This window comes from Stenella coeruleoalba, assembly GCF_951394435.1.
Source record: "Stenella coeruleoalba genome assembly, chromosome: 8".
Taxonomy (NCBI): Eukaryota; Metazoa; Chordata; class Mammalia; order Artiodactyla; family Delphinidae; genus Stenella; species Stenella coeruleoalba.
This window is the reverse complement of record NC_137154.1, coordinates 37,560,842-37,585,393: the sequence shown is the minus strand read 5'-3', so window position 1 is coordinate 37,585,393 and position 24,552 is coordinate 37,560,842. Positions and strand designations below refer to the sequence as shown.

The 24,552-nt window shown below is 38.6% G+C and overlaps 1 protein-coding gene across 5 annotated transcripts in view; it reads right to left on the bottom strand.

Annotated features, from left to right (window-relative positions):
• The window catches only part of HPS5 (HPS5 biogenesis of lysosomal organelles complex 2 subunit 2), a 45,032-nt gene that overhangs the window by 11,779 nt on the left and 8,701 nt on the right, over window positions 1-24,552 (bottom strand). For 4 of the 5 annotated variants that reach the window (XM_079929029.1, XM_079929030.1, XM_079929032.1 and 1 more), the window contains 15 exons: window positions 23,368-23,501; window positions 19,634-19,846; window positions 19,254-19,325; window positions 15,289-15,377; window positions 14,083-14,261; window positions 13,163-13,321; window positions 12,395-12,581; window positions 11,596-11,719; window positions 10,416-10,565; window positions 9,126-9,203; window positions 8,239-8,819; window positions 3,806-3,926; window positions 3,448-3,603; window positions 2,560-2,679; window positions 1,248-1,361 (listed from right to left, as the gene is read on the bottom strand). In XM_079929029.1, coding sequence (XP_079785155.1) covers window positions 1,248-1,361; window positions 2,560-2,679; window positions 3,448-3,603; window positions 3,806-3,926; window positions 8,239-8,819; window positions 9,126-9,203; window positions 10,416-10,565; window positions 11,596-11,719; window positions 12,395-12,581; window positions 13,163-13,321; window positions 14,083-14,261; window positions 15,289-15,377; window positions 19,254-19,325; window positions 19,634-19,846; window positions 23,368-23,501 — 2,477 coding nt within the window. Of the gene's footprint in view, window positions 1-1,247; window positions 1,362-1,427; window positions 1,687-2,559; window positions 2,680-3,447; window positions 3,604-3,805; window positions 3,927-8,238; window positions 8,820-9,125; window positions 9,204-10,415; window positions 10,566-11,595; window positions 11,720-12,394; window positions 12,582-13,162; window positions 13,322-14,082; window positions 14,262-15,288; window positions 15,378-19,253; window positions 19,326-19,633; window positions 19,847-23,367; window positions 23,502-24,552 lie in introns of those variants that run through there. The other variant, XM_079929033.1, reaches the window with a different exon arrangement.

Below are 24,552 nucleotides of genomic sequence, written 5' to 3'. Positions count from 1 at the left end.
ACTTAATGGCCACATGTGACTAGTGGCTACCATACTGGACAGCGTGATAGAATATTTCCACTGCCTCAGAAAATTCTATTAGACAGCCCTGATCTAGAGCATTTAAGAAAAAAAATAAAGCTAGTGATAAATACTAACATTTGAGGCCAAGCCCCAATTATGAGACATTTAAGCTTATATACTTCACAAACTTTAAGGTTCAATAACAAACTAGCATATTTCTTCCCCAAGTATGCAAACTTTGTAAGTTCTCCTTGACTCTTCCCCTTCCTTCATTTGCTATACCCAGTATCTACAGGTCCCACTGCATTTTCCTTTGAAATGTGCCATTAGATGTGCTCCTTCTGCTGACCTAGAATCAATTTGGTCATACCTGAATTACTGCACCAGCTTCCTAGCTGGCCTTCCTTTCTCGTCTCCAATCTTTCTCATGTATGAAACCAGAAATGATCTCCAGAAACCTCCATTTTATCCTGTCATTTTTGTACCTAAAAGGGTCTCTGCTGATAACTAAATTCTTCTAACCACCTTTCAAGGTCCTATATGATCTCATGACCCACAACCTAGCCAGTCTCATCCCTCATTATCAGTGAACAAATATGTACCAAGTGCCTACCACTTTATGAATTATGCATAATGAGGGAAAAGCAAGACACATGTCCCTATCTCCAAAAGACTGTAATCCAGGTAAAGCCATAAGATAACATCTTCAGGCCATGAATAACTGACGAATATGTGGTACAGATAAAAAGCAATGTCAGTTTTTCATGGCTTTGCTCTTGCTGTTTCTCTCACTTGACTTGCCCTCCTCCTGGCTCCTGTTTGAATACAAATCCTACCCAGGCTTAGGGCTTACCTCAAAGTCTCACCTCCTCCCTGAGTCCTTCACCAGCCATTCTACCAAGCCCATTCTGATCTCTCCCTTCTCCGAAACTGTATCAATTATAACTTGTATCACACAGTCTGGTGCTTAATTAAATAAACCTGAGAACCGGGCTAACAACTAAGCAAAAGGGGGAGAGAGGAATGAGCAAGGACCAGTCTCTTCCACACACAAAATAAAATACACTCAAAATTTAAGACAAAAAAAGATGTTTATTATCACTTAAAACAAAAAGCCACCTTTATGTAGCAAAAAAAAAAAAATCCCAAATGACAAAGCATATCCGTTCAGGCCCCTAACTACAAAGTTACCAACTAAAATGATTCTAATCCTAACTTCAGCTTCTAGGAAAATTCTCACTTACCCATGAGACCTACAGATGTCAGTCACTTTCTCTTTTGTTGTAAAATCTGCAGGAAGTTTAATTAGATGAAGGATTAGCTGACTGTAGCCCCAGGAAAACAAGTGGGAATGAGGCCTGAAAAATGAAAAAAAATCAGTAAATTAGACAGGAAATAAACTCTACAAAAATGCTTATTCGTCAGCTGATACGTAAGATCAGAGTTTAATTACATTTTTTCCATTATTATATTTTTCAAACATTTCTACTTGGCCTTTGAAAAATTAAAATAGCTATTTTTCCAATGACAAATACCTGTTTATTTTTTTTAATTATATATTTTAGTAATCAAAAGAAAGAAGCTCATAATTCCATCACTCACAGATAGCCATTTTATATCCTTCCAGACCTTTTTCTCTAGGCATATAAAATAGGCATTTTGGGAGCTTTTAAAAAGTTTCTCCTGGAGGAAAACACAAGGAATATTTCTGATAGATTACAAGTAACAGTATGTATTTTTTATGAATTTTTTTTTTAAAAAATCCTAATCAGGGACTTCCCCAGTGGTGCAAAGGTTAAGAATCCGCCTGCCAATGCAGGGGACACGGGTTCAATCCCTGGTCCGGGAAGATTCCACATGCCGCGGAGCAACTAAGCCCATGCTCCACAACTACTGAGCCTGCAAATCTAGAGCCCGTGAGCCACAACTACTGAGCCTATGTGCCACAACTACTGAAGCCCACGCTCCTAGAGCCCATGCTCCTCAACAAGAGAAGCCACCGCTCACCACAACTAGAGAAAGCCCGTGCACAGCAACGAAGACCCAATGCAGCCAAAAAATAAATTAATTAAAAGTTTTTAAAATGTACTAGAAAAGCTTTAAAAAAAGAGTCAAAGTTAAAAAAAAATCCTACATCAGGTTACATCTAAAAATCCCTTGGCAAATTTCTAGGAAGAAAACACACACACACACACACACACACACACACACACACACAATTTTCTAACAATTTTCTTCTAACACAGGTTTAGTCACCAAGGTCTCTTATGTTGGTCCATGAAAAGAGTTTCAGTAGCCCAGTTTAATTCTCTGCAATCATGTGCAAAATTTTGTATGAATGTGCATTTTTCTGAGAGGAATCATCAGATTCTTAGAGGGTCTGTGATTCAAAAAATGTTCAGAACCACTAAGCAGTACACTCAATCTGATTACTACCGTGACTTGAGTCAGTCGCTTCCATAGCTATTCCTGAAGTAAGCCCAGAATGCTATATGTGAATAAACTGGTTCCATTCCAAAGGAGCAGCAGAGCTTAGAAACAGGACTCCTTCTATACCTGGGGTCTCCTTCATCGTCCATAGTGCTGGTGCTTGGGGGAGCATCATGGGACACTGCCAACAGCAGCCAGTCCAATCTTAAAGACTCTGGTTGTAGGAGGGACTCAAGGAAGAATGACCTAAGAGAAAGTTGGGGAAAAAAATCACCAATATTCATGCTGAGAAAGGAAAGATAAAATGTGCAGATGTGAAGAAAATGTTATTAAGGGATCAAGACAGTGGATGAAATAACTTGAAAACTCTTCTGCTACAAAATGTATAGAAATGCTGGTGAAAATATAATAGCCTTTTAACTGAACAGTTGAGCTTCAAGATAATAAGGAAAATACCAAGGGGCCAAAAAAAAAAAAGGAGAAATAAATACCAGTATAGCAAATGTGAACCAATCAGAAGAAACAGAGGGGGGAAGTTGTCATTCTCAATAACCAAAGGACATGTGTGTTCACTGCCATGTGGAGATAGGAAGTGAGGCCTCAGCCCAAAGAAGTTAAGAGCTGTAACTGAGATCCACCCACAAAAAGCTGGGATATATCACCAACAAAAAGGTGGCAGCAAATCCACTCACTGGCAGAGACAACAAGGAAGCTTATCTGTCTTAGCATAGGCCTTGAAGCGGAGTTTAATTTTACACTGTTGATCTGAGAATTTCTGAGAGGGAGAGAGGGAGGAAAGAGAAGTGTGGGTTATGTGCACATTTGTGGTGTGTGCTGTGAATTGTGAAAGAATGGAACACAACTGCCAAAATCCTCCTCTTCCATAGCAGGTGCCTCAATCCTGTGGCAGTTAATAGTATAAATGTTCCAACTGCTTATACTAGAGAAACAGTGCCCTATCAAAAGAGAGTCCAAAAAAAAAAGGAGGGTCCGCAAATATTCTCTCCTTCTCACCGTTGATCTTCAGGCCTTGATTTTACCAGACTGTCTAAATAAGCCAAAAACTGAGCAGGATGATGATGACAAAGTTGCATGACATCTGAAGGCAAAATGGATGGATAAAACCTGATTAAGGATCGAAGGGCAGATTCTCCAAATTTCTCATACAATCTGCATTTAAAAACAAAACATGTTAGTCTCCAACTTCAGTAAGATAATATAACTTGGTTACATTATCTATGTATTTATTAGAAATGAAAATAAATATACTAACAAGAAGCTGCTCAACATGTAACAGAGTAAAACTTTACAGACTGAGACAAAGAAAATGTCTGTGCTTTAGTTCACATAAACAACATACAAGACCACTCACCGGGTAGCATAAGCAATCAACAAAGGACTGTCAAAAGAGACCAAGTCATCCAATAACTTTAATCTTGTTGGAAGGTCTCCTTCTTCCATCTTTATATATGTAGGATTGGAACTTGCCATTTCTAAAAGACAAAGCACACCCCTTTCCCTTCATCTCATAGCGGTAAATATTTTATTCATGAACACATTAATCAACAATCATTAGTCATGCACCTACTGTGTGCAAGTCCCAACATTTGTAAAGCATCATAGGAGAGACAAAAACAGAACAAGAGACAACCTCTGCTTTTAAGAACTTTAAAATCAAATTGCGTAATCAAGACAGTATGGCACTGGCACAAAAACAGAAATATAGATCAGTGGAACAGGATAGAAAGCCCAGAGATAAACCCACACACATATGGTCACCCTATCTTTGATAAAGGAGGCAAGAATACACAGTGCAGAAAAGACAGACTCTTCAATAAGTGGTGCTGGGAAAACTGGACAGGTACATGTAAAAGTATGAAATTAGAACACTCCCTAACACCATACACAAAAATAAACTCAAAATGGATTAAAGACCTAAATGTAAGGCCAGACACTATCAAACTCTTAGAAGAAAACATAGGCAGGACACTCTATGACATAAATCACAGCAAGATCCTTTTTGACCCACCTCCTAGAGAAATGGAAATAAAAACAAAAATAAACAAATGGGACCTAATGAAACTTAAAAGCTTTTGCACAGCAAAGGAAACCATAAACAAGACCAAAAGACAACCCTCAGAATGGGAGAAAATATTTGCAAATGAAGCAACTGACAAAGGATTAATCTCCAAAATTTACAAGCAGCTCATGCAGCTCAATAATAAAAAAACAAACAACCCAATCCAAAAATGAGCAGAAGACCTAAATAGACATTTCTCCAAAGAAGATATACAGATTGCCAACAAACACATGAAAGAATGCTCAACATCATTAATCATTAGAGAAATGCAAATCAAAACTACAATGAGATATCATCTCACACTGGTCAGAATGGCCATCATCAAAAAATCTAGAAACAATAAATGCTGGAAAGGGTGTGGAGAAAACGGACCTCTCTTGCACTGTTGGTGGGAATGTAAATTGATGCAGCCACTATGGAGAACAGTATGGAGGTTCCTTAAAAAACTACAAATAGAACTACCATATGACCCAGCAATCCCACTACTGGGCATATACCCTGAGAAAACCATAATTCAAAAAGAGTCATGTACCAAAATGTTCATTGCAGCTCTATTTACAATAGTCAGGACATGGAAGCAACCTAAGTGTCCATCGACAGATGAATGGATAAAGAAGATGTGGCACATATATACAATGGAATATTACTCAGCCATAAAAAGAAATGAAATTGAGTTATTTGTAGTAAGGTGGATGGACCTAGAGTCTGTCATACAGAGTGAAGTAAGTCAGAAAGAGAAAAACAAATACTGTATGCTAACACATATATATGGAATCTAACGAAAAATAAAAAAAGTCATGAAGAACCTAGCGGCAAGACGGGAATAAAGACACAGACCTACTAGAGAATGGAGTTGAGGATATGGGGAGGGGGAAGGGTAAGCTGTGACAAAGTGAGAGAGTGGCATGGACATATATACACTACCAAACGTAAAATAGATAGCTAGTGGGAAGCAGCTGCGTAGCACGGGGAGATCAGCTCAGTGCTTTGTGACCACCTAGAGGGGTGGGATAGGGAGGGTGGGAGGGAGGGAGATGCAAGAGGGAAGAGATATGGGAACATATGCATATGTATAACTGATTCACTTTGTTATAAAGCAAAAACTAACACACCATTGTAAAGCAATTATACTCCAATAAAGATGTTAAAAAAAAATCAAATTGGGAGGCAAAGCATATTGGAAGTTTTAAACAAGATAAAGGAACAGATAACCAATACATGACTATTACCATTGAAAATGTGCCCTTTAGGGCTTCCCTGGTGGCGCAGTGGTTGAGAGTCTGCCTGCCAATGCAGGGGACGCGGGTTCATGCCCTGGTCTGGGAGGATCCCACATGCCACGGAGCGGCTGGGCCCGTGAGCCATGGCCACTGAGCCTGCGCATCCGGAGCCTGTGCTCCGCAACGGGAGAGGCCACAGCAGTGAGAGGCCCGTGTACCGCAAAAAAAAAAAAAAGAAAATGTACCCTTTATATATGTAATATATGTATTACATATATAAGCTATTATATATGCAAGCTAATATATATATAAGCTATATTTCTACCATCAATGCCAAATTCTTCAGTTTTTTTCTAGAACTGATATCCCTAATCAATCTTTTGGAACAAAATTAGTTAATTAAATTTAATTAAATTAACTTAAAAATATTTTACCTATTTTTAAAAAACATCAGTTATAGCAAATCTTCCTCCAAAGGAAGATCTGACTTTGGGGAATAGCCGAGTCATTTAAAGCCAAGTGTGTAAATAAAGTGAGTGAAGATCTAGTTAAAACTACTTGTAGTTAAAAAATATGTTTACATATATATGAATCTAAAGTAAAATGAGTTTTTTCAAGAAGTTTTCAACTAGCTCTGAAGATAAATCCCAAAGAACAGTTCCAAAGCTGTTTTCATGATTACAACATCATTAGAAGAGTAGAACCTGTTCAATAGACCATTTCTAAAGAGCCAAACCTTCAATTTCCGATATATTTGTTTAAAAAAAATATCAATTTTTCCCAGTTTCATTATTTCCAATTTGACTGGGTCAGACAGTAAGTATTTAAAGGGATTTAGAGGAGAAGGCCATCATTTAGAGCATATGAAGTGAGGGAAAGCTTTATGATTGGGTGGGCGCTAAGCCAAACTTATCCCCTTAAATTCAATTTGGAAGCAGCTGCATCATCTCAAACACCCACCACACTTGCTCCAGCCAGCTCTGGCAATAAGTTAACCACTCAGGTTGATGAAGTGGTTATTTTTTTTTTGCTATTTTCCTGTAACCAAGGTTGGGTACAATCACATAATAGAGACAGATATAGCAAATTTCCAGTAAGTAATATCAAACATTTGAACTTATTTGAAAAGAAATAACTCTTCTTACTTCAACATAAAAGACAGTCTACCTCAATTCAGAAAAAGAAGCTGAAATCATTTCTTATGCTTTTAACTGCTAAATGTGAATTGAGGCAGAACTGTAACCATAGATCCTTGTTTCTAGAAACCTTAAAGCTCTTTAAGTCAGATAATATAAAAATGTATCTCTACTTGTGACTACTCACTTTTGGTAATGAATGAAATGTTTGCTTAGAGTCTACATCAATTATTAGAAACATGACATCTGTTATTCAGAGTTTTGAGTTAAGAAAATCCACCTGTTCAAAAACATGGGACTATGTAGTAGAAAGGGCAGGCATGGCCTCTAGGGTATGAAAGCTGGTGTCTACATGAGGATGACCAACAGTGTGACCTTCAATCAAGTGTGAAGTAGAGGCTGCTGACTGCCCACCAAAATCTCTGAGGCAGACATGCAAGCTCCTGACCCATGTCCATCCTCTTCCTTCTAGACACCTGGAGAGGTCATTTCCCAGACTCCTTTGCAGTTAGGTGGGGCCATGAGATAGAATTCTCACCAACAGAAGAGATGTAAGCCACTACCAGGCCACACCTCCCTGTAAGAGCCTGTCTGCCTCTTCCACATGCTTCCCCCTGGACATAGCAACCCAGTCTTAATCATCAGCCCTAAGGGAGGATAGAGACCAAAAAAATGGAAGGAACTTGGAACCCTGAGTTACCACATGCAAGAGAGCTGCCCACTGACCTGGAACATCTGTCCTGGGCTGATATATGAGCAAGAAATAAACTACCATATCTGAGTTATTATATTGTATCTGAGTTATTATGAGATATTACAGAAGTTTAGCCTACTCAACTATTATAATCTCTCTGTGCCTCAGTTTCCTTACTTATTAAACAGAATAACACCATCTACTCCAAAGTGTTGTAAGGATGAAATGAAAGAATGCTGGCAAAGTGTTTAGCATATTATCTGGCACTTGGTGAGTACTCAATAAATGGTATATATTATCTCTATATTAGTAAGTTACAAGAGGGATTTTCTGGTTTTCATATATCTGCACTTATAAAATTTTACTTAAACCCAACTTCTCCAACATTGCTGTATCATTTTCTGAATGACTGTGAGAGAAATAAAACTAGCTTCTTATAATAGTTGCAAGAACTATTACAAATTAAATTGAGTTGTAAATCAACTATACTTCAATTAAAAAAAAAAAGTGAGCAATCTCAACAGAAAAAAAAAAGCAACAAAAGACTAAATTGAGTGGAAAACTGAAGGGATGGTTGACCAGAACAGAGGTGATTTTCTACTTAAATCTTCTTCTTTAAACTCAAAAATGCCAAGATGCTACTGTCCTCTATTGGTAAGGCAATCTGATTATTACCTTTCAATCCTTCAATAAAAGTATCCCAAACACAAGGACTGTTAGTATAACTCAGCTTGATGCTCTCCTTTGCTCTTTTCAAGTCCAGAAGAAAAAAGTACTTCTTTAGGAACTGACAAGCCAGAATTTCAGGAGAGCACTGTTGCAAAGTGTGGTCTACATGTCTACTTGCACTTTTGATCTCAGAATTCAATACATTCAGTTCCAAACACAATGTTGTCACTTCAGCCAGGTCCTTCTGAAGACTGCCTGGTATACTGCATGGAGAACATACTTGAAAAATGTCATCATCCAGGGACTCCCTCAGACTATTTACAGAGTCACACGCTGCTTGATCAACCGTTTCTTCATTGCCTAAAGAGCTCCTTTTTTCTTTTTCATCTTCTTCGTCTAATATTCCCTTTTTTGACTCATCAAGCAATAGCATACCCTGGTTTGATTCCATGGATGAGTTGCCAGTATCTGAAATGCCTGAAAAGTCCTTCATGGCAAATGTTTTTTCTAACTGTGAAAGCCACTCCTGTAAAACCATTTTCAGAGACTGTGGTTCAAACAATACCAGTGGGTCCTGTAGCTTGGTCCTATATAAGACAGACAAGTAAGAAATTTATGTTTTATGTGGTTTTTCAAAAACAAATTGTTTCATGCTAAATAAGCCTAACAGATACAACATTACTTATCCAGAATAAATGTTACTTTTCAATTCTTTAAATAACAATTATCTCAGTAGCAAGACAACAACACAGAGAACATTACCTTTGTATTAATTCATGAATTTCAATTCCAAATGAAACTGCCTCTGCCCCACACTGTCTCAGGACCACTACTAATGATCTCAAAAAGTCATTCCCACTCTCTATAAAACTTTCTCACCCATAAATACTCACATTGCTTCTGCTGTTGCCATTCTGAGCTCTTGAAACTTGTCCTCTTCTGGAGGTTGACTAGTTACTTCTTCTTTTCCCCTAGAGAAGTGTGAGAAGAGTTAAAGGGGATTAGAACCTTCTTGGGCAAATATTTCTAAGTGCTCACTAAGTGGTAGGTATTGTACTTAATGATACATGAAACAAACAGATGAGTATAAAAAATGGTCCATGGCTTCAAGATGAGTAAGTTCAAGTCAGAGTAAGCCCTAGTCAGAAAGAAAGGCAAGAAAACAACTGTAATATAAAAAAGAATAGAATGAATGCTAAAGAGCAGCACAAGCACTGTGATCCGAAAGCACAGAAAAAGGAATAATTATTCTGACTAGGCAATCACGAGAAGCTTTCCTGAGGAGGTGTATTTGCGTTAGGAAAAATGGGGGGAAAATACTGCAGGTGGGAGAAACAGCATGAAGAAAAGTAGTGAGGTGTACACACCCACTTCTCTGACATGACTAGAATTTAGAGTGCTTAGAAAGACGTGGTTGGAAATGAAGCTGGAAAGGTGGGCTAACGTCAGACTGAGGGCTGCCTTAAATGCCACAGCACTATCTACACTTTTTTCCCGATATACATACGGATTCATAACTAAGTTACTCTAAGGGTAACACACCTTTTTTCTCATCTGAATGTCCAGTCAGTATACACTGGCCCTGTGGGTCTATCTCAATTCCTGTGTGAGTGCTGAGCTTGCCTGCCTCCAATGCCCAGATCCCCTGAATTATGAGAAAAGGCAGAGACCAGATGGACAAGATACTTCACACTGTGCCAGACCAAGGGCTCTGCTACAACTCCACTACATAAGGACTATGCCACCAGCATACCATAGGAAGGCACGTGACGACATTAATGCCAATGCTCTCATCTTACAGGCCAGAGGGCGTCACCAACGTCACATGCTAGTCAGAAGCAGAACCAGAACAAGGCCTATATCCTTGGTCATCCTACTCTTACTCTAATACTCCTTCTCTAACATTGCAGAAGTTTGAAGAGATTTGGAGGTGAGGGAAGTTGTTCAGGGGAAAGATGGAAGAAGAGGTGCTAAATTAAAATTCTGTCTCAACAGACTTGTTATGGGTTGGTGTAATTTTCCAACACTTACTCTGTGGTATTCAGTTTTTATAAGCTATGCAAATAATCTACAATGAACAGAGTCATACATGTGTCTTCTTCAAGACGACATGGTTTATGGCTCTCTTCAAACCGACAATTGTATCCTCTAGAATTTACACAGATTTCTCTGCAATGGCTTACTCAGTGTCTTCCTCCTTTGGGCAAGTGACTGGACCCACATCCTCTTCACATGACTGCTCATCACACCTGGGTTCTGGTCTCACTTTCAGATCAGGGCTCGTATGAAGGGTGCCAATCTTCTCAGTAGTTTTACGCACAAAGCTAGAAACGCTGGAAGTCAAATACCAATAAACTAATATGAAAAGAATCTCATTACTGCCAAGAATGAAAATTTCAGTATCTGAGTTCTCTATGTTCCTGTCAGTCCCTGAAGGCAACTTGGACTTAGCAAGTCTTTCTTTACTTGCTATAAAGAAAGACTCTTTATAGCAACTTCCTTAATCAATCACATATTTCACATAAGGCCCATGTAAAATTTATAATAAGGATTTACTTCATTTACTAAACTACTCTGATTCAATCCTAAAGAAAAGGTCTTTAATTGCCGCTGTGCCTGCAATGTTTCTGTTTACTTCGGCAAAGAAGGCCATGTGAAACCTGCCCCATCCTAGCCGAAGAATTTCTTCAGGAAACTCAGCTGCTGATTTGTCACAATATATCCTTTGAAAAAGCAAAATTTGTATCCAGTAAAACTCCCATTAGCAGTGAAGGAGCTACAGAAGTCTTCTCTTTCAAACTTAAATGTCTTTTTTTTTTTTTTACAGAAATCATTAGTATATTCATAATACAGGGACTCAGTGACACATTGTATAATTATTAAGTTATAATTATGAAGACTTTATCCTATTATGGTAAAACGTTTAAGTGGAAAAACTTGGACATAAATTCATGTAAGTCAATTCTGGGCCCATGGAGTAGCTAGAAAGACTTCTGAAGAGTCTTCAATTCTGAGCCCAAACTGAGAAATGATTAAGTTAAGAAATGACTAATGATATATGGAAATTGTTCCTATCAGGGATGAGGAAAAAACATTTTTTAACTTTTGCTCAGCCTGAGGGAGAAAAAAAACACATTTGTAACAACTCAAATATCCAGGTACTCAAACAAAGAGGGAAGATAAATTCCCCCAAGATTGAAATGAGAAGTAAACGGCTTTGTATAACAGGCTATATGAGGAATAATCTAGAGACTTTCTTTTTCCTCATTTAAAATGTCTTTCCATTCTCAGCGCAAAAGTGCCTAACATGACAACTGAAGTAAAACCAGAAGTGGGATTAAATGACAAGACTAATGAGTTTACCTTTCCTTGACAGCCTGAAGAGACACAAGAGGAGATGGAGAACGAAATGACAGTGGAATGCCGAAGGGGAGAAAAGTTTCATTCTTATCTGTCTCAAACATCACTGAAGCATGTGAAACATTGTCTGATGAATGGAATTGGGGAGAAAAAACAAAATCTAATCACATGAAGAGTTTTTTAATCTTTAAAGAAATTCTGAAATGAATGAAGCAAAGGAAATGAAGGATTCAATACCAAAATCACAACTGACCCAAATACAAATGAGTGGAACACAGGTTTTACAAGAAGCATGGGATGGTCCACATATAAAACACTTGGACAGGTACCTTCATTTTTCCTACTAGCCCTGAATCCCCACAAGTCAGAAAGGAAGCTTAGAGTCTCTATTAATCTCAAAAGTTCGGTCACAGGAGTACTTGAACATCGAAAAGTGAAGGCAATGACCCCCAAAACTGTAGTAATTTTTCATTCCGAATGGAAAATAATTTGGTTAGGATAAAATCGTTCCACTCTTTTGGTTAATGACCTCCTTTCTTAACCTTTCCAGCACTTTGATGCATGATAATAATTAGGTAATTTACCAATGTTAGCCTAAACAGGAGGGGAAAAAAACCCCAACTAAACATAAATCCATTCTTCTAATGGTGAACTGATCAATAGGTCTGGATGGAAAGTCTAACAACTTAATAAAAATTATTAACACCTTGTAGAAAACTCTATGCATGAGATAATCTTGGCAAACGAAGTCACAGAAAATAACTGCTTCACATCAGCAACCAATAAAAGACACATTCCTTACCTTCATTTCCGTGTGAACCACAACACTGATCTGGTTGGTCCTCTTCTTGATGTGAGGTGAATTCTTTAAGTCTCTCATCTTCTGAGAGGGTTTGGCTGTGAAGGGAACAAGAGTCTTCATCTGACTGACTGCCTCTTCTACTATTAATGATACGATAAATACCAGAGTCCAAGATGCTGAAACTTTCCTAAAAAGAAATAAAGAAAAGTTAAACATTTATAACACGATATAGCTTTTTAAGAGAAAAATAAACACTAAAAGCAACAAGTCATTAACGACAATTATGGCTTATTAGAACAAAATGGTGAGCAAGGTCTAGGCTCCTGGCAGCCAGGTCCCTCTCACCTGCTCATGGCATCATGCTACCATATTTCTCTAGTGGGTCTCCATGAAGTCTGGCTGTGAGAATGTGAGAATGAGGATTAAATGAGACAATCCTGAGCTGCACTGAGATTCAAGCTGGCATGAAGCATCTGAAATTACATATTAGGGGTAACTTAACTTGCTCTGGAGGCTATATGAGGTATATTTTCAAACAGAACATAATAAACAATGACAAAACAAAATGCAGCTCTAAGACACACCTAAATGAAGGCTTCATAAGGTTGTCCAACACCTGAAAGAAAGCCCCCTCTTCACCACCACCCCCAAACAATATACAACATGGAAAGGAAGGTAAGTTTTGGGATCCTAGAGGTAAATTAGTACAAACTAATGTAGAACAACCTTACTGTACAGCAAAACCCTTTTAAAAGTGAGAATACCTACATGTGATGAAATGGAGCTTCTTCTACTGCTACAAGCTGAATCCAAAGGTTCAAATTTTAAGATCAGTTCTTCCAGTTGGGAAATCAGATCACCATAGGTTGTTAAGTCCAGCTGAGATTTCAAATGTTCCAATTTATCTATAGTCAAAGTTTTTCTTCCCTAATAAAAGGATAAGTAGAACCAATAGGAGAGTTTTCTGTTTGTAACTAAATCTATATTCAAATGGCCAATACATTGAAAGAGGTCTACATAGAACATAAAACCTCAAAGGTGCTTTAAAAGGGCTTTAAAAGCTAGTAAAAGACTTAATAAGAATTCTCTTAGGAACTAAGAATTTAGAGTTACTGTACATATAATAATTTCACTTAAAACAAGGCCTTGGGCTTCCCTGGTGGTGCAGTGGTTGAGAATCTGCCTGCTAATGCAGGGGACACAGGTTCGAGCCCTGGTCCGGGAGGATCCCACATGCTGCGGAGCAACTAGGCCTGTGAGCCACAACTACTGAGCCTGCGTGTCTGGAGCCTGTGCTCCACAACAGGAGAGGCCGCGATAGTGACAGGCCTGTGCACCGCGATGAAGAGTGGCCCCCGCTTGCCACAACTAGAGAAAGCCCTCGCACAGAAACGAAGACCCAACACAGCAAAAATTAATTAATTAATTAATAAACTCCTACCCCCAACACCTAATAAAAACAAGGCCTGAAATTCAAATAAATTTGTGGGTAAATTTGATTTTTTTTAATGGAAAGTATACAGTTTTTCTCACCCCCATCCCCACTCCAGATTTATCTGTCATGTTTCCTTTGGGGATTTACTGCTGCTTAATCAGCAGGCTAATAAAGACAAGCAACTGCGTAGCACAATCCTGCAAGCTAGAATGGTTTTAACAACCCAGATGAACATGTAAGCTTTCTGACTCACTCTGCTGGCAATGACGGAATTCTGGAAAAGACAGCAAGTTTGAGCAGCCAGGTTCCACAGGCCTCTCCTTAGCAGGCGTTCCACACAACGTTCCACAGATAACAGGGAAAGATGGGAGACCTTCCCATTTAGGTGCAAACAGAACAGCTCATTCTTACAGACAGCCACATCCTGAATATCTACAAAAACCACAGGGGTGAACACACAGGACATTAACCAAGTACTCCTTTTCCATTTTTGCGATGGCTGAAATTATTCTAATAGATTCATTTTCTATATAGGGTTTGGCTTGATTGAATTTCACCTCTATTTTTATACTTGCATTTCAATGAAGAAATCATATCTTAGACACTATTCTTTTTAAAAAGATCAAGAATAAAAGAGACAGAGAAAGAAACATCTCTCTGATCTAAAATCCTGTTTTTAAAAATGCTATGTTTTGTGAAAAGAAATTGGGACTTTAAAAGGGGGCACTTCGGAGGCCAGACTATCACATTTCTGAGTTACAAATCTGATACCAGTAACAGATTTCAGTGCAGTATGTAAATCAACAAACTGTTCGGGAAAAAACACCTGTCTTGGCAGAATACCATGAAATGACCTAAAAAACTAGTTTTCACGGGACACCTTTAGGAAACTTAATTCACGAGAAATCAGTATGTAATGGTTCCTTCATCTTTTTTATGTTTTTACAAAGTAGAAAATGACTCAAAAGTCAGGATACACTCTCTGAGCAGTCATGTTAAAAATGCTAGATTTATTTCCTCCATTTCTGGTTTAAACCAGAAGAATACAGAGATTGACTTTCTCTGCCTCAGCCACATAAAATGGCTATTGTTCCCACAAGGACTTTTCAACCCTAAATTATTAAGACACAAAACAGGAGTTAAAGCAAGACTTCTAACAGGGATAAATATTCAGGGTAAGTAGAGGGAAAAATTAACCCATTCAATTCTTAGCAGTGGTTGCTAATGTTTAAGAATAAATGAAAATTGTATTTAAAATAACTAAATAACTATACATAGATTCACAAATGTATACTTCGTAAGTATCTTATAATGGGATACACCTATGATGTTAATCTTTAACAGAAATGTCACCTCATTCTATTTTCTACTTCTTACACTGCAAGAGAATCCTCCTACAATAATTAAATCTTTCACAAGCATGCGATTAAAAATTACATAGGAAGAAAAACACAATTACCCTTGACTTCACTCCAAAGAAGAACTTGAACATTCTGAGGAAGGAAAATATAAATTCCTCTTTCTGTCCAAGTCAGCACACAGTGCTCACTGCAAGAGAAAACGGAAGAGGTCAAGAGAATTGTAGTTTGCTCGGAATCAGAAGTTTATAATTCCCTGATTTCAGACCCTCACACTAGCTATTAAAGCAAAATCAGCCTGTACAAAGAAAGCAACAGTTGATCCAGCCAATTACATCCTACCACCTCTTTTCTGTCTGTAACAACAAGCCAGTAAAAGATAGCATAATATGACACCAAAGTGGGAAAAATTCAGATACACGAAATATCTTCTAGAAAAATAAAAGGCTGGTATCTTACCTGACATTTATTAAAGTATCTAAACTTCCCATATCTGGTATGACATCTAAAACAAAGACTAAACATCACATCTAACCACCAATCACTGCTCTAGTGAGCCACTTTTAGGGAGGATAATATATATATATTTTTAAATGTGTTTATTTATTTATTTGTTTTGGGCTTCATTGGGTCTTTGTTGCTGCGCGCAGGCTTTCTCTAGTTGCGGCGAGCAGGGGCTACTCTTCGTTGTGGTGTGTGGGCTTCTCGTTGCAGTGGCTTCTCTTGTTGAGGAGTACGGGCTCTAGGCCCGCGGGCTTCAGTAGTTGTGGCTCGCGGGCCCTACAGCGCAAGCTCAGTAGTTGTGGCGCACGGGCTTAGTTGCCCCGCGGCATGTGGGATCTTCCTGGACCAGGGTTCGAACGTGCCCTCTGAGTTGGCGGGCGGACCCTTAATCACTGCGCCACCAGTGAAGTCCCAGGGAGGGCAATATTTTGATGTCCTTAGTTGTTTGTGGGCAATAAAAGGTTGAAAACTACCAGTCAACTATGGGAGTTTATTTTTTTCATTAAAGGCTATACCAATATTATCTAACCTTGTAGCATCTCATCAAGATAGGAGTGTTATCCCTATTTTACAAAAAAGAAAAACTGAAGCCCAGAGAGATAAATAACATGTTGAAGCCCATTCAGTATGAATACGGAAGAGTCAGAATTTATACCAAGGACTGTCTGGCTCCAAAACCTGGACTTTTTTCTCCATACCTCACAGAAGCTACTTCTACCCTCATTTATCCTCACTGACCCACCCACTGTTATCTGGAATCCTGATCATTCCACTTAACTACATTCTTGGAAAGTCACAGATCTCCTAAATGCCAAACCCAATAACCTACTTTCTCATTTTCCTTCTTGATCCCCAAGCAGAGGCCAACTCTGCAGACTGTTCCTTCCTTCCTGAATCTCGCCTTCCTAGACTCTGGGCACTACTTCTTGGTCCACCTTCCTTTCCAGTCCTCTGGTACTCTCCATCTCTGCTCATCTCCTTCTATACTCCTTTGCTCATATATCTCATTTACTCTCTCGAGGCTGCTATTATTTTTTTATACACCACTGGTAATCCCCAGTCAGAGCATTCCCCATATATAACAGTCTCATTCTAGTCACCACTTAAGCATCAGCAGCAGTTCTACTGCCCTTTGAAATCCTCCCCGACAGCCCACAGCACTCTCCCTCCTGCACGCAACCTATTTCTCATCAACCCCGCTCAAACGGCACTTAATCATGTATTGCACTGTCACAACTCTTACTTTTTATTGTTGTTAAACATTTTCTAGAAATAAACTACATCTCTCCAACGAACTATAATCTTGAGAACAGGGACTTTTTTTTAAGTTTATGCCTCCAAGAGTACTAAAAAAGGTAACATGTGGCGATGAAACTAAGGGCGATATTTAACGGGAATTCGGTCCTCACACAAATGTTAAACATTTTGCCAGTATAAGATCAGATCACTGTCCCTATGGGAAAGTAATCTTTGTCACAAAGAAGGAAGAAATGGTCAGAATCCTAGTCCAAAATAAGTAAAATTGGAAGGCTGCCTTTAGGAGCCAGAGGGGAAAAAACCCCAGAGGCCAGAAGATCCCTGAATAAAGAGACACAGGATCAGGATTTTGACACTGAACTTGACATGCAGCTTGGAAAGATTCCTTAAGAATAGGTGGGGGGTGGGGGGGACTAATATCAGAGCTGAGACTTGGTAATTTACACACCCCTCATCCCCTTCCCCTTCACTGATAATAAACAGACAGGGACACAAGCCTAACAACATTGTTTAAAGAGTTAAGGAAGAGAAAGTGACATCAGTGTACCCCAAAGAAAATGAGGCATACAAATTTGCTTCCCCGTAGAATTTGTGGGTGTAACAGTTACCAAAACACAAGTGTACACATGGGAAAAAAAGTAAAGAAAAGCCCTGTATAACTAATGCTTTTTCAAAAAAATCTTTGTGAAACTCTTTAACTTAGCCATTATTTGAGAACCTTCTATGTGCCTAGCACTGTGCCCATAGCAAAGGAGTTGACAATCTGGTCCTGGGATGGATATTCATAGGACAGTGAAACAGGGTGGTGACAGAGAAATGAACAAGATGTGACAACAGTGCAAGGGAATAAGTGTCTAACGGGAGTCACTGGAGGAGTCCGTAAAAGCTTCAAAGTGGCATTAATTATTGCTTAAGCTGAGGAGTAGGCAGAGCCAGATCATGCAGGGCTTTGAATGCTATGGCAGGAACTTGTATGGGAGCTTTAAATAGTTTAACTCAAAGGAAAAACACTACCAGGAGAACCAAGCAGACTGGCCTTGCCATTAGAAAACATACTCTTGGGTAGGGGACTTCCCCACACCCCACATATCACACCATAGCCAACAAATGTTAAGTGTCTATGATGTGCTAGGCATTATGCCAAACACTGAGAATAACACAGTGAACAAAACAGACATGATGCCCTCAAGGGCCTTACTGTCTAGGAGTAAGAGAGGCATAAATACTGTTTGAATATGTAATTATAAACTGTGATAAGTGCCGTAAAGAAAGAGTTTTTAACATGCTTTATCTAACTATGGGCAAATAAATAGTGGTCTTTCTCCCATAACTTTTAGGATGAATTATGGACTTGTGAAAGAGTTATACTGTTTATAATTTATTTTCAAATATTGCATTATAGGTAGTGTGACATACACATACGTTAGTTAGGGGCAATTAGTTAACATTAACATTTCAAGTGTTTTTTAAAATTACATTCAAAGCACGGTTAGTTAGCCTTTGAAAGAACTCGATCAGGAGCCAAGCTCCAGAGTACCCTATACCAGCTCTAAATAACATTCTCTGAATCTGCATTAGGGATCTTATTAAGTAGCTTAAGAGATATTAGAAATAATATTCTGCTGTTGAAATAAGAAGGGTTCAAGACACACAGACTGACTGGAAATCATACACTGGCATGCCCATGCTTGTAGACCAAGGTGTAAGAACTGGCAGTCCCAGCAGTTGATAGCTTTAAGTGGCACTCTGTGCTGCCACTTAATAGTGGACTTTTTTGTACCTAATCCAACTAGAAGGCTAGCTGAACTCAGATGTTAAAATATGGCTGGCTGGATCCACCTTGAGCAGATCTTTCATGCAAAGTACCTGAAGAATAGAGAGCTGAAATTTCACCAAGCTTACAAGAACAAGTTCTACAACTACTTTTGTGCCTGCCTACTAAGAAACATACATATGCAGCAGACTTCAGTCTGAGACTTGCTTTCACTGGAATATTCCACTAGGGAGAAGAGGTTATGAAAGAATGTGTATCTACAGCTCTGAGCTCTAATTTGTCAAAAGTTCTCGACAACTGTGAAGTGTCCAACTGGTTTAGGCCAGTTCAAAACAGAAAGGGAAGCATATTTCTATGCTTTTTTTCATTCCTCTTATATGTAGAACACTTCACATAACACAGTCATTTCCTAATTTTCTAAAAATGATTTAGTACAAAAACAAACTTGAAAAGCTAACTACCTTGAACAAGAAACAAAGAGGAAAAGTTAAGTGTTAATTTTTTTTTAAAGGATCGAAGGGAGAAACTTACCTAAGATGTAAGAGTTTGGGGAAAGACAAAGACTGGGAGGATCCAACCGTATGATCATACTGAGGTTCTGATCTAGGAAGTAAACATGATTAATGATTTAATCAAAATATAAAAGTATCTTTTTCCCTATATAGAAAAATTTCTGCCTCCAAAACAAATTCAAGAGCCTAACTGCATTTACCCTTATTGAATTTGCTTTAAGCATATGAAAGATAATTGATTAAAGACTTTTTGGTTTCTCTGAATCTTTTAATAAAAATTCTGCTTCACTCTTAAAAGGCATGATAAAATCTTTAACTCATGCAGAATATCAGAGGTTTCAAACCAAAGCCTCCCTGTAAGTTCCTCAAATACTCCCTACTGGCCATACAAATCATTACCTTAGATTAATCACAGGAAGAGGTGGTGATGAGAGGAGTTTCTTAAACTGATGTGTACTTATAACTTCTCCATCAAAGTTCACTTCCCACATCCTGGAGCCAGGGCGGGCACAGTATATTAGGGGCTGCTGGCTGGCAGAGCATCTTCCAGGGAAGAAACAAGCTCCGTATTCTCCATCTCTTTCCTTGTTTCCAATTTTCCAAAATTTTTCTCTAATACCCGACCCCCGCAGAAAAGAGAAAGCATGTTTACTCACAAAAAAGTCAAAAGCAATGGCACTACATATCGGCATGGCCATAATAACCCCACCTACAATGTCCCCTCTCTCCTCATATTAGCAATTTACTGGAAAGAACAGAATGGAAAGGTCAAAATAGGGTTCTAGCTCTGATTTGCCATTAACTATTTCTGTTACAGAAAGCAAATGACTTCAAGTTAGTACTCAGTTTATTATCCACAGAATGTGAACGCTCTTTTCAAAACTAAAAAGTAAGTGCTACCAAACCATTTCCTACATCCTTAAATCCTACTGACTGCTTTCCAAATCACCTTGTTCTTTGGCCACTCCATGGAGGCTACTGATCTGCCCTGTCTCCAGGGCACTCCTCGGCCACATATACCCAATAAATGCCTCACTCTTCCCTCAAAATGCTAAGTCCTTCTGAAAGGCTGTACCTTGGAACATTCTGTTCCCTGAGGGTTACCTGAGCTAGATATATAAAAGAACTGCATATACAAAACTGCCTGAGAACATGGAAGGTGAGAATGAGGATATCTCTTTCCAAACACTCCTTTACTTATTCTTCATAAATTAACTCCACCATTCCTCCTCTGACAGACTTCCTTGACTCCTATAAGCAGAAGGATATGCTTCCCATGCTATGTTTTCAAAGCATTCACCACGTTACATATGGTAGTTGTGTCTATTTGAACAGTAGATTATGACTTTCTTCAGGACAAACGTCATTTCTTTTCCCTCTTTAGCTGAACTCCCAGTGCACAGCACAGTAGCTGGCCCACGGAAAGCACTCAGTGCCTTTTGTGCTCCATATACTCAAACTGTTTATTTGGACAATGGCCTGATATGGTCTCTAGCATGAACTTTCTACATGACCTTAGATAATTCAATAAATATCCCTGTACTTATTTGCTTTATGAATAAAATATAACATCAGCTTTACTAGAAGAATATGGATGTGAAAGTGCTTTAAAATGTATACAGAGCAATACAAGAAGTTACGGTTTTATTACCTATGTTCCTTATTTGGGAAATAAAATATATTTCTTGCTTATTTCACATCCTCTATGGTGCTTAGCAACAGCGCTACTAATTCAGAGGAGTGCAATAAATATTTCCTGAGTAAACCAATACAGTCAACTCATTCTCATTTGCATGCTCATTAATCTTGCCTTCCACATTTTCAAATGACATGTGACAGGCACAAGGCTAGGTATTTCCCATACATTATCTTAGTTAATCCTTAAAACTACCTCTACATTCTGGATGGGGAAACTGACATTTGGCAAGGTTTAAGAAGTGGCAGAACTAGAACTTGAAACCATATTGTCAGGCTCCCTTATCCAATGTTCTCTCTACTACAACATAATTCTTTGTTTCTGTTTGTTCTATTTCCTCCTGGGATCCACCCTGTTCATTAACAATACTGACAGAAAGTAGCAGGAAAAGCAAACTCATACCTCACTTCCGTTAGTTATTAGGAGCCTTTGTTTAAAAAAGAAAAATGCTTCTTTGTTTGGAAGGGAATATACCTTGAAACAAAACTTAAAACATACATAAAAATTTTCAATTATTGTCCTATCCATGTACCCCCAAACTGAATTCTAGCTAACAAAGTAGGCATTTCTAAAACATGTTATTTTTGCAGTTAGTTATTCTCATAACCAACTCTAGCCACAATCCTGTAAAATGGGAGCATAAATGATTAGCAACTGTACTGCACACGGGGAAAAATAAGCCTCCACTTAGTTAGCTCTTTATACCATTTGACTAGATTCTCAAAACAACCCCAATAAGGTGTTCATTCAATGCAGTGTTTTGACCATTTGTCAGAATTTCAGCCAAATTTCTGAATTGGGCTGTTTGGTAAACTCGAAAACCTATAGATGAAGAATATTTGAGAAATTTGTGAAGCTAACAAATATTTTACCAAAATCTCAAGGATGGATTTAATGGCCAAAGGTCCAATGTCAAAGAATATACTAGAGGTAACAGGAAAGGCACAAAATCAAGACAGAAAGATTCTAGTCTGCCTCCTCCCAGCTGCATGATGTGAGGCAAGCTCTATCGCTCACTAGGCTTTCTGATCTGCAAAAATGAAAGAGTGACACTACATGATCTCCAGTTCTGTAAGTCTAACTTCATCACCGATCTACAGTCTGAAATAAGTCAGAACCAAGTACACCATCCTTCCTACTAATTCCAGGTAAACTGATCCTTCGCATCTCAAAGCCTTGCCCCTCTGCTGTACAGCTACGTTCTCTGATACCAGACATCTGCAACCTACTATTACTGGTCTCCTTCCCACATACCTTTCTCATCCCAAGAAAATTTTTAAAAAGTGCATCCTCTCCTCATCCTTCCCTCTACTAACCCTGACAGTCAACATACATTCCTTCAAAACTTTTGGAGTCCAGTCTCCTACTTTCTAGAATAGCAGTCTTCTAACTGAGATACAAGAACCCCTGGAAAAACATAAAAAGTTTCCAATCCTTGATAGTTCTAAGGGAATCTATTTCCAAACCCTGATTTTCTACATGTACACTTTCTTAAAATGATCTGAGAACCCACATACTTAATTAGTGTGACATTTAAGACTGTCACTCTCCATGTGGTGCTAATTTACCAACGTGATCTCCCACGACTCCCCGACTCAAGCCAGAGGACACGTTTTAGAATATGCCTAATTCTTTCTTACTTCTCCCCAAGACGCTGTTCCTTCCTGCTAGAATATCCTATCCCCTCTTACCTCTCTTCCTTCAAACTTCGCCTATTAAATATCCTCAACAAATTACTGAAGCTGGCTAGTGGGCTCACAGTGGTTTATTATGCAATTCTCTCTTCCTTTGTGTGTGCTCAAAATTCTCCACAATAAATTTTTAACAGAAGGGCTGGGTCCTGAGGAATATCGTAGCTGGACAGGGCCAATGGAGGGGGAAAAAATGCCCAGTGAATATTTCCCTGTGGTGAGAATGGCTGAAGAACTTAAACACAGCAATACACAACATTTTTTTCAAACCATTTCCTATTCTGTTCTGGTATTTTACAGCTACCGCCAATATACTCCTTTGCCATTCATTGGACCTTTGGTTCCACTGTTGAGATTTCATTAAATATCTGTCAGCTTCATAAAGTTCTTATTTTTCATCCAATTTTACCCTATAGTAAAATTCTATTAAATACACAACAAATTTCGACAACAACAAACTCAATCAAGGAAGACTTCCCAATTCCCCATATAGAAACAGGCCTCTGTTCGGTCTTCCCTCATGACACTTAGACCAAGCTTCTTGGTAGAGTTAACTGAATATTTGTCTTAGTCACCCACTGGACTATGTCACTGTCCTCTACCTCCTCTCTACTCACTAACATCAGCTTGCACACAGGTGGTTCCTTATTAATATCTGTATAACTGAATTTAGGGGTTTGGGCGAGATGACTTCTTTCCGGGACTAAAATTCTGTATTTCCAATGACTCATGGTTAGTCAATATACCTCTCAGTATCACATAAGAAGCATCGAGTAAGTGAAGATATAAGTAATCTTCCATCCAAATAATCTAACTGGACAACACAGGAGTCAACTGTTGTTATTGTGTGAACAGGAAACATCACAAAGGCAGCAGCCGCCTAAAGGGGATGTGACAAGGAAATAAAGTTTATTTATCTTTACGTATACACATAATTCCCTTCTCTTTAGAGAGAAGGGGATTATGTGCTTTTACATGAAAACAGCTTAGACAGCAAAATAAAAACTTCAAATGGGCCAAAATTAATTTGCCTGTTAGAATATCAAGTTTCGCTCATTTAAGTTTTGTGAAATAATTTGCTACATAACTGCAGAAGAGAATTCTTAAGGCTCTGTTTGTGATTATCTATTCTTAGAAGTTGGGAAGAAAAAGATGAAGCAAGTTTTAGAATACGTGAGACAATTTTTCACCTGTAGACAGTACTTCTCCCTTTGGAAAAAAGACAAATTAGAGCTGTAATAAGTGTAGAATTCCAACTGTATATCAAAAATATGTTAGGAATCAAGTAGTAACCTTGATGGGTCACCATGAATATTTAATTAATACATCAAGAATATTCTGATGTGTTAATTAAAATAACTTAGCCAATAGTAGTTAGATCTCTTCTTCTCTACCAGGATCCTACATGCAAATAAGCCAATGAGAGACAAGTCCCCCATTTCTGATATCATAGCTTTGGAGGAGAGGGACAGCGAGGAGCAGGCTGGCTCTGCTTTAATGACAGACTGGAGCATTCTGTTAGGATAACTTGAGACTCAACTTTTCTACTCCAACAACTGTGGCAGGAAGCCTGGGGAACCACATTGCTTAGCGTAATCCAGGAGATGTCTTTAAGATTCCATTCACAACAAGTTACATCCATCCTGAGAAAATATACCTAGACCCATGAGTTTCTTCTAACCAGGGACCAGGAGAATAGGACCCTGGGCAATTGGTACCATTTCTATGTTTGCCATTTTATTCACACAACTAATAAACAGGCATCTTTTCTTTTTTCTTTCTTTCCTTTTTTTTTTTTTTTTTTGGCTGCGCCATGTGGCATGCAGGATCTTAGTTCCCCGACCAGGGATCGAACCTGTGATCCCTGCATTGGGATCACGCAGTCTTAACCACTGAATTGCCCGCGAAGTCCAGCCATCTTTTCTTTCTTA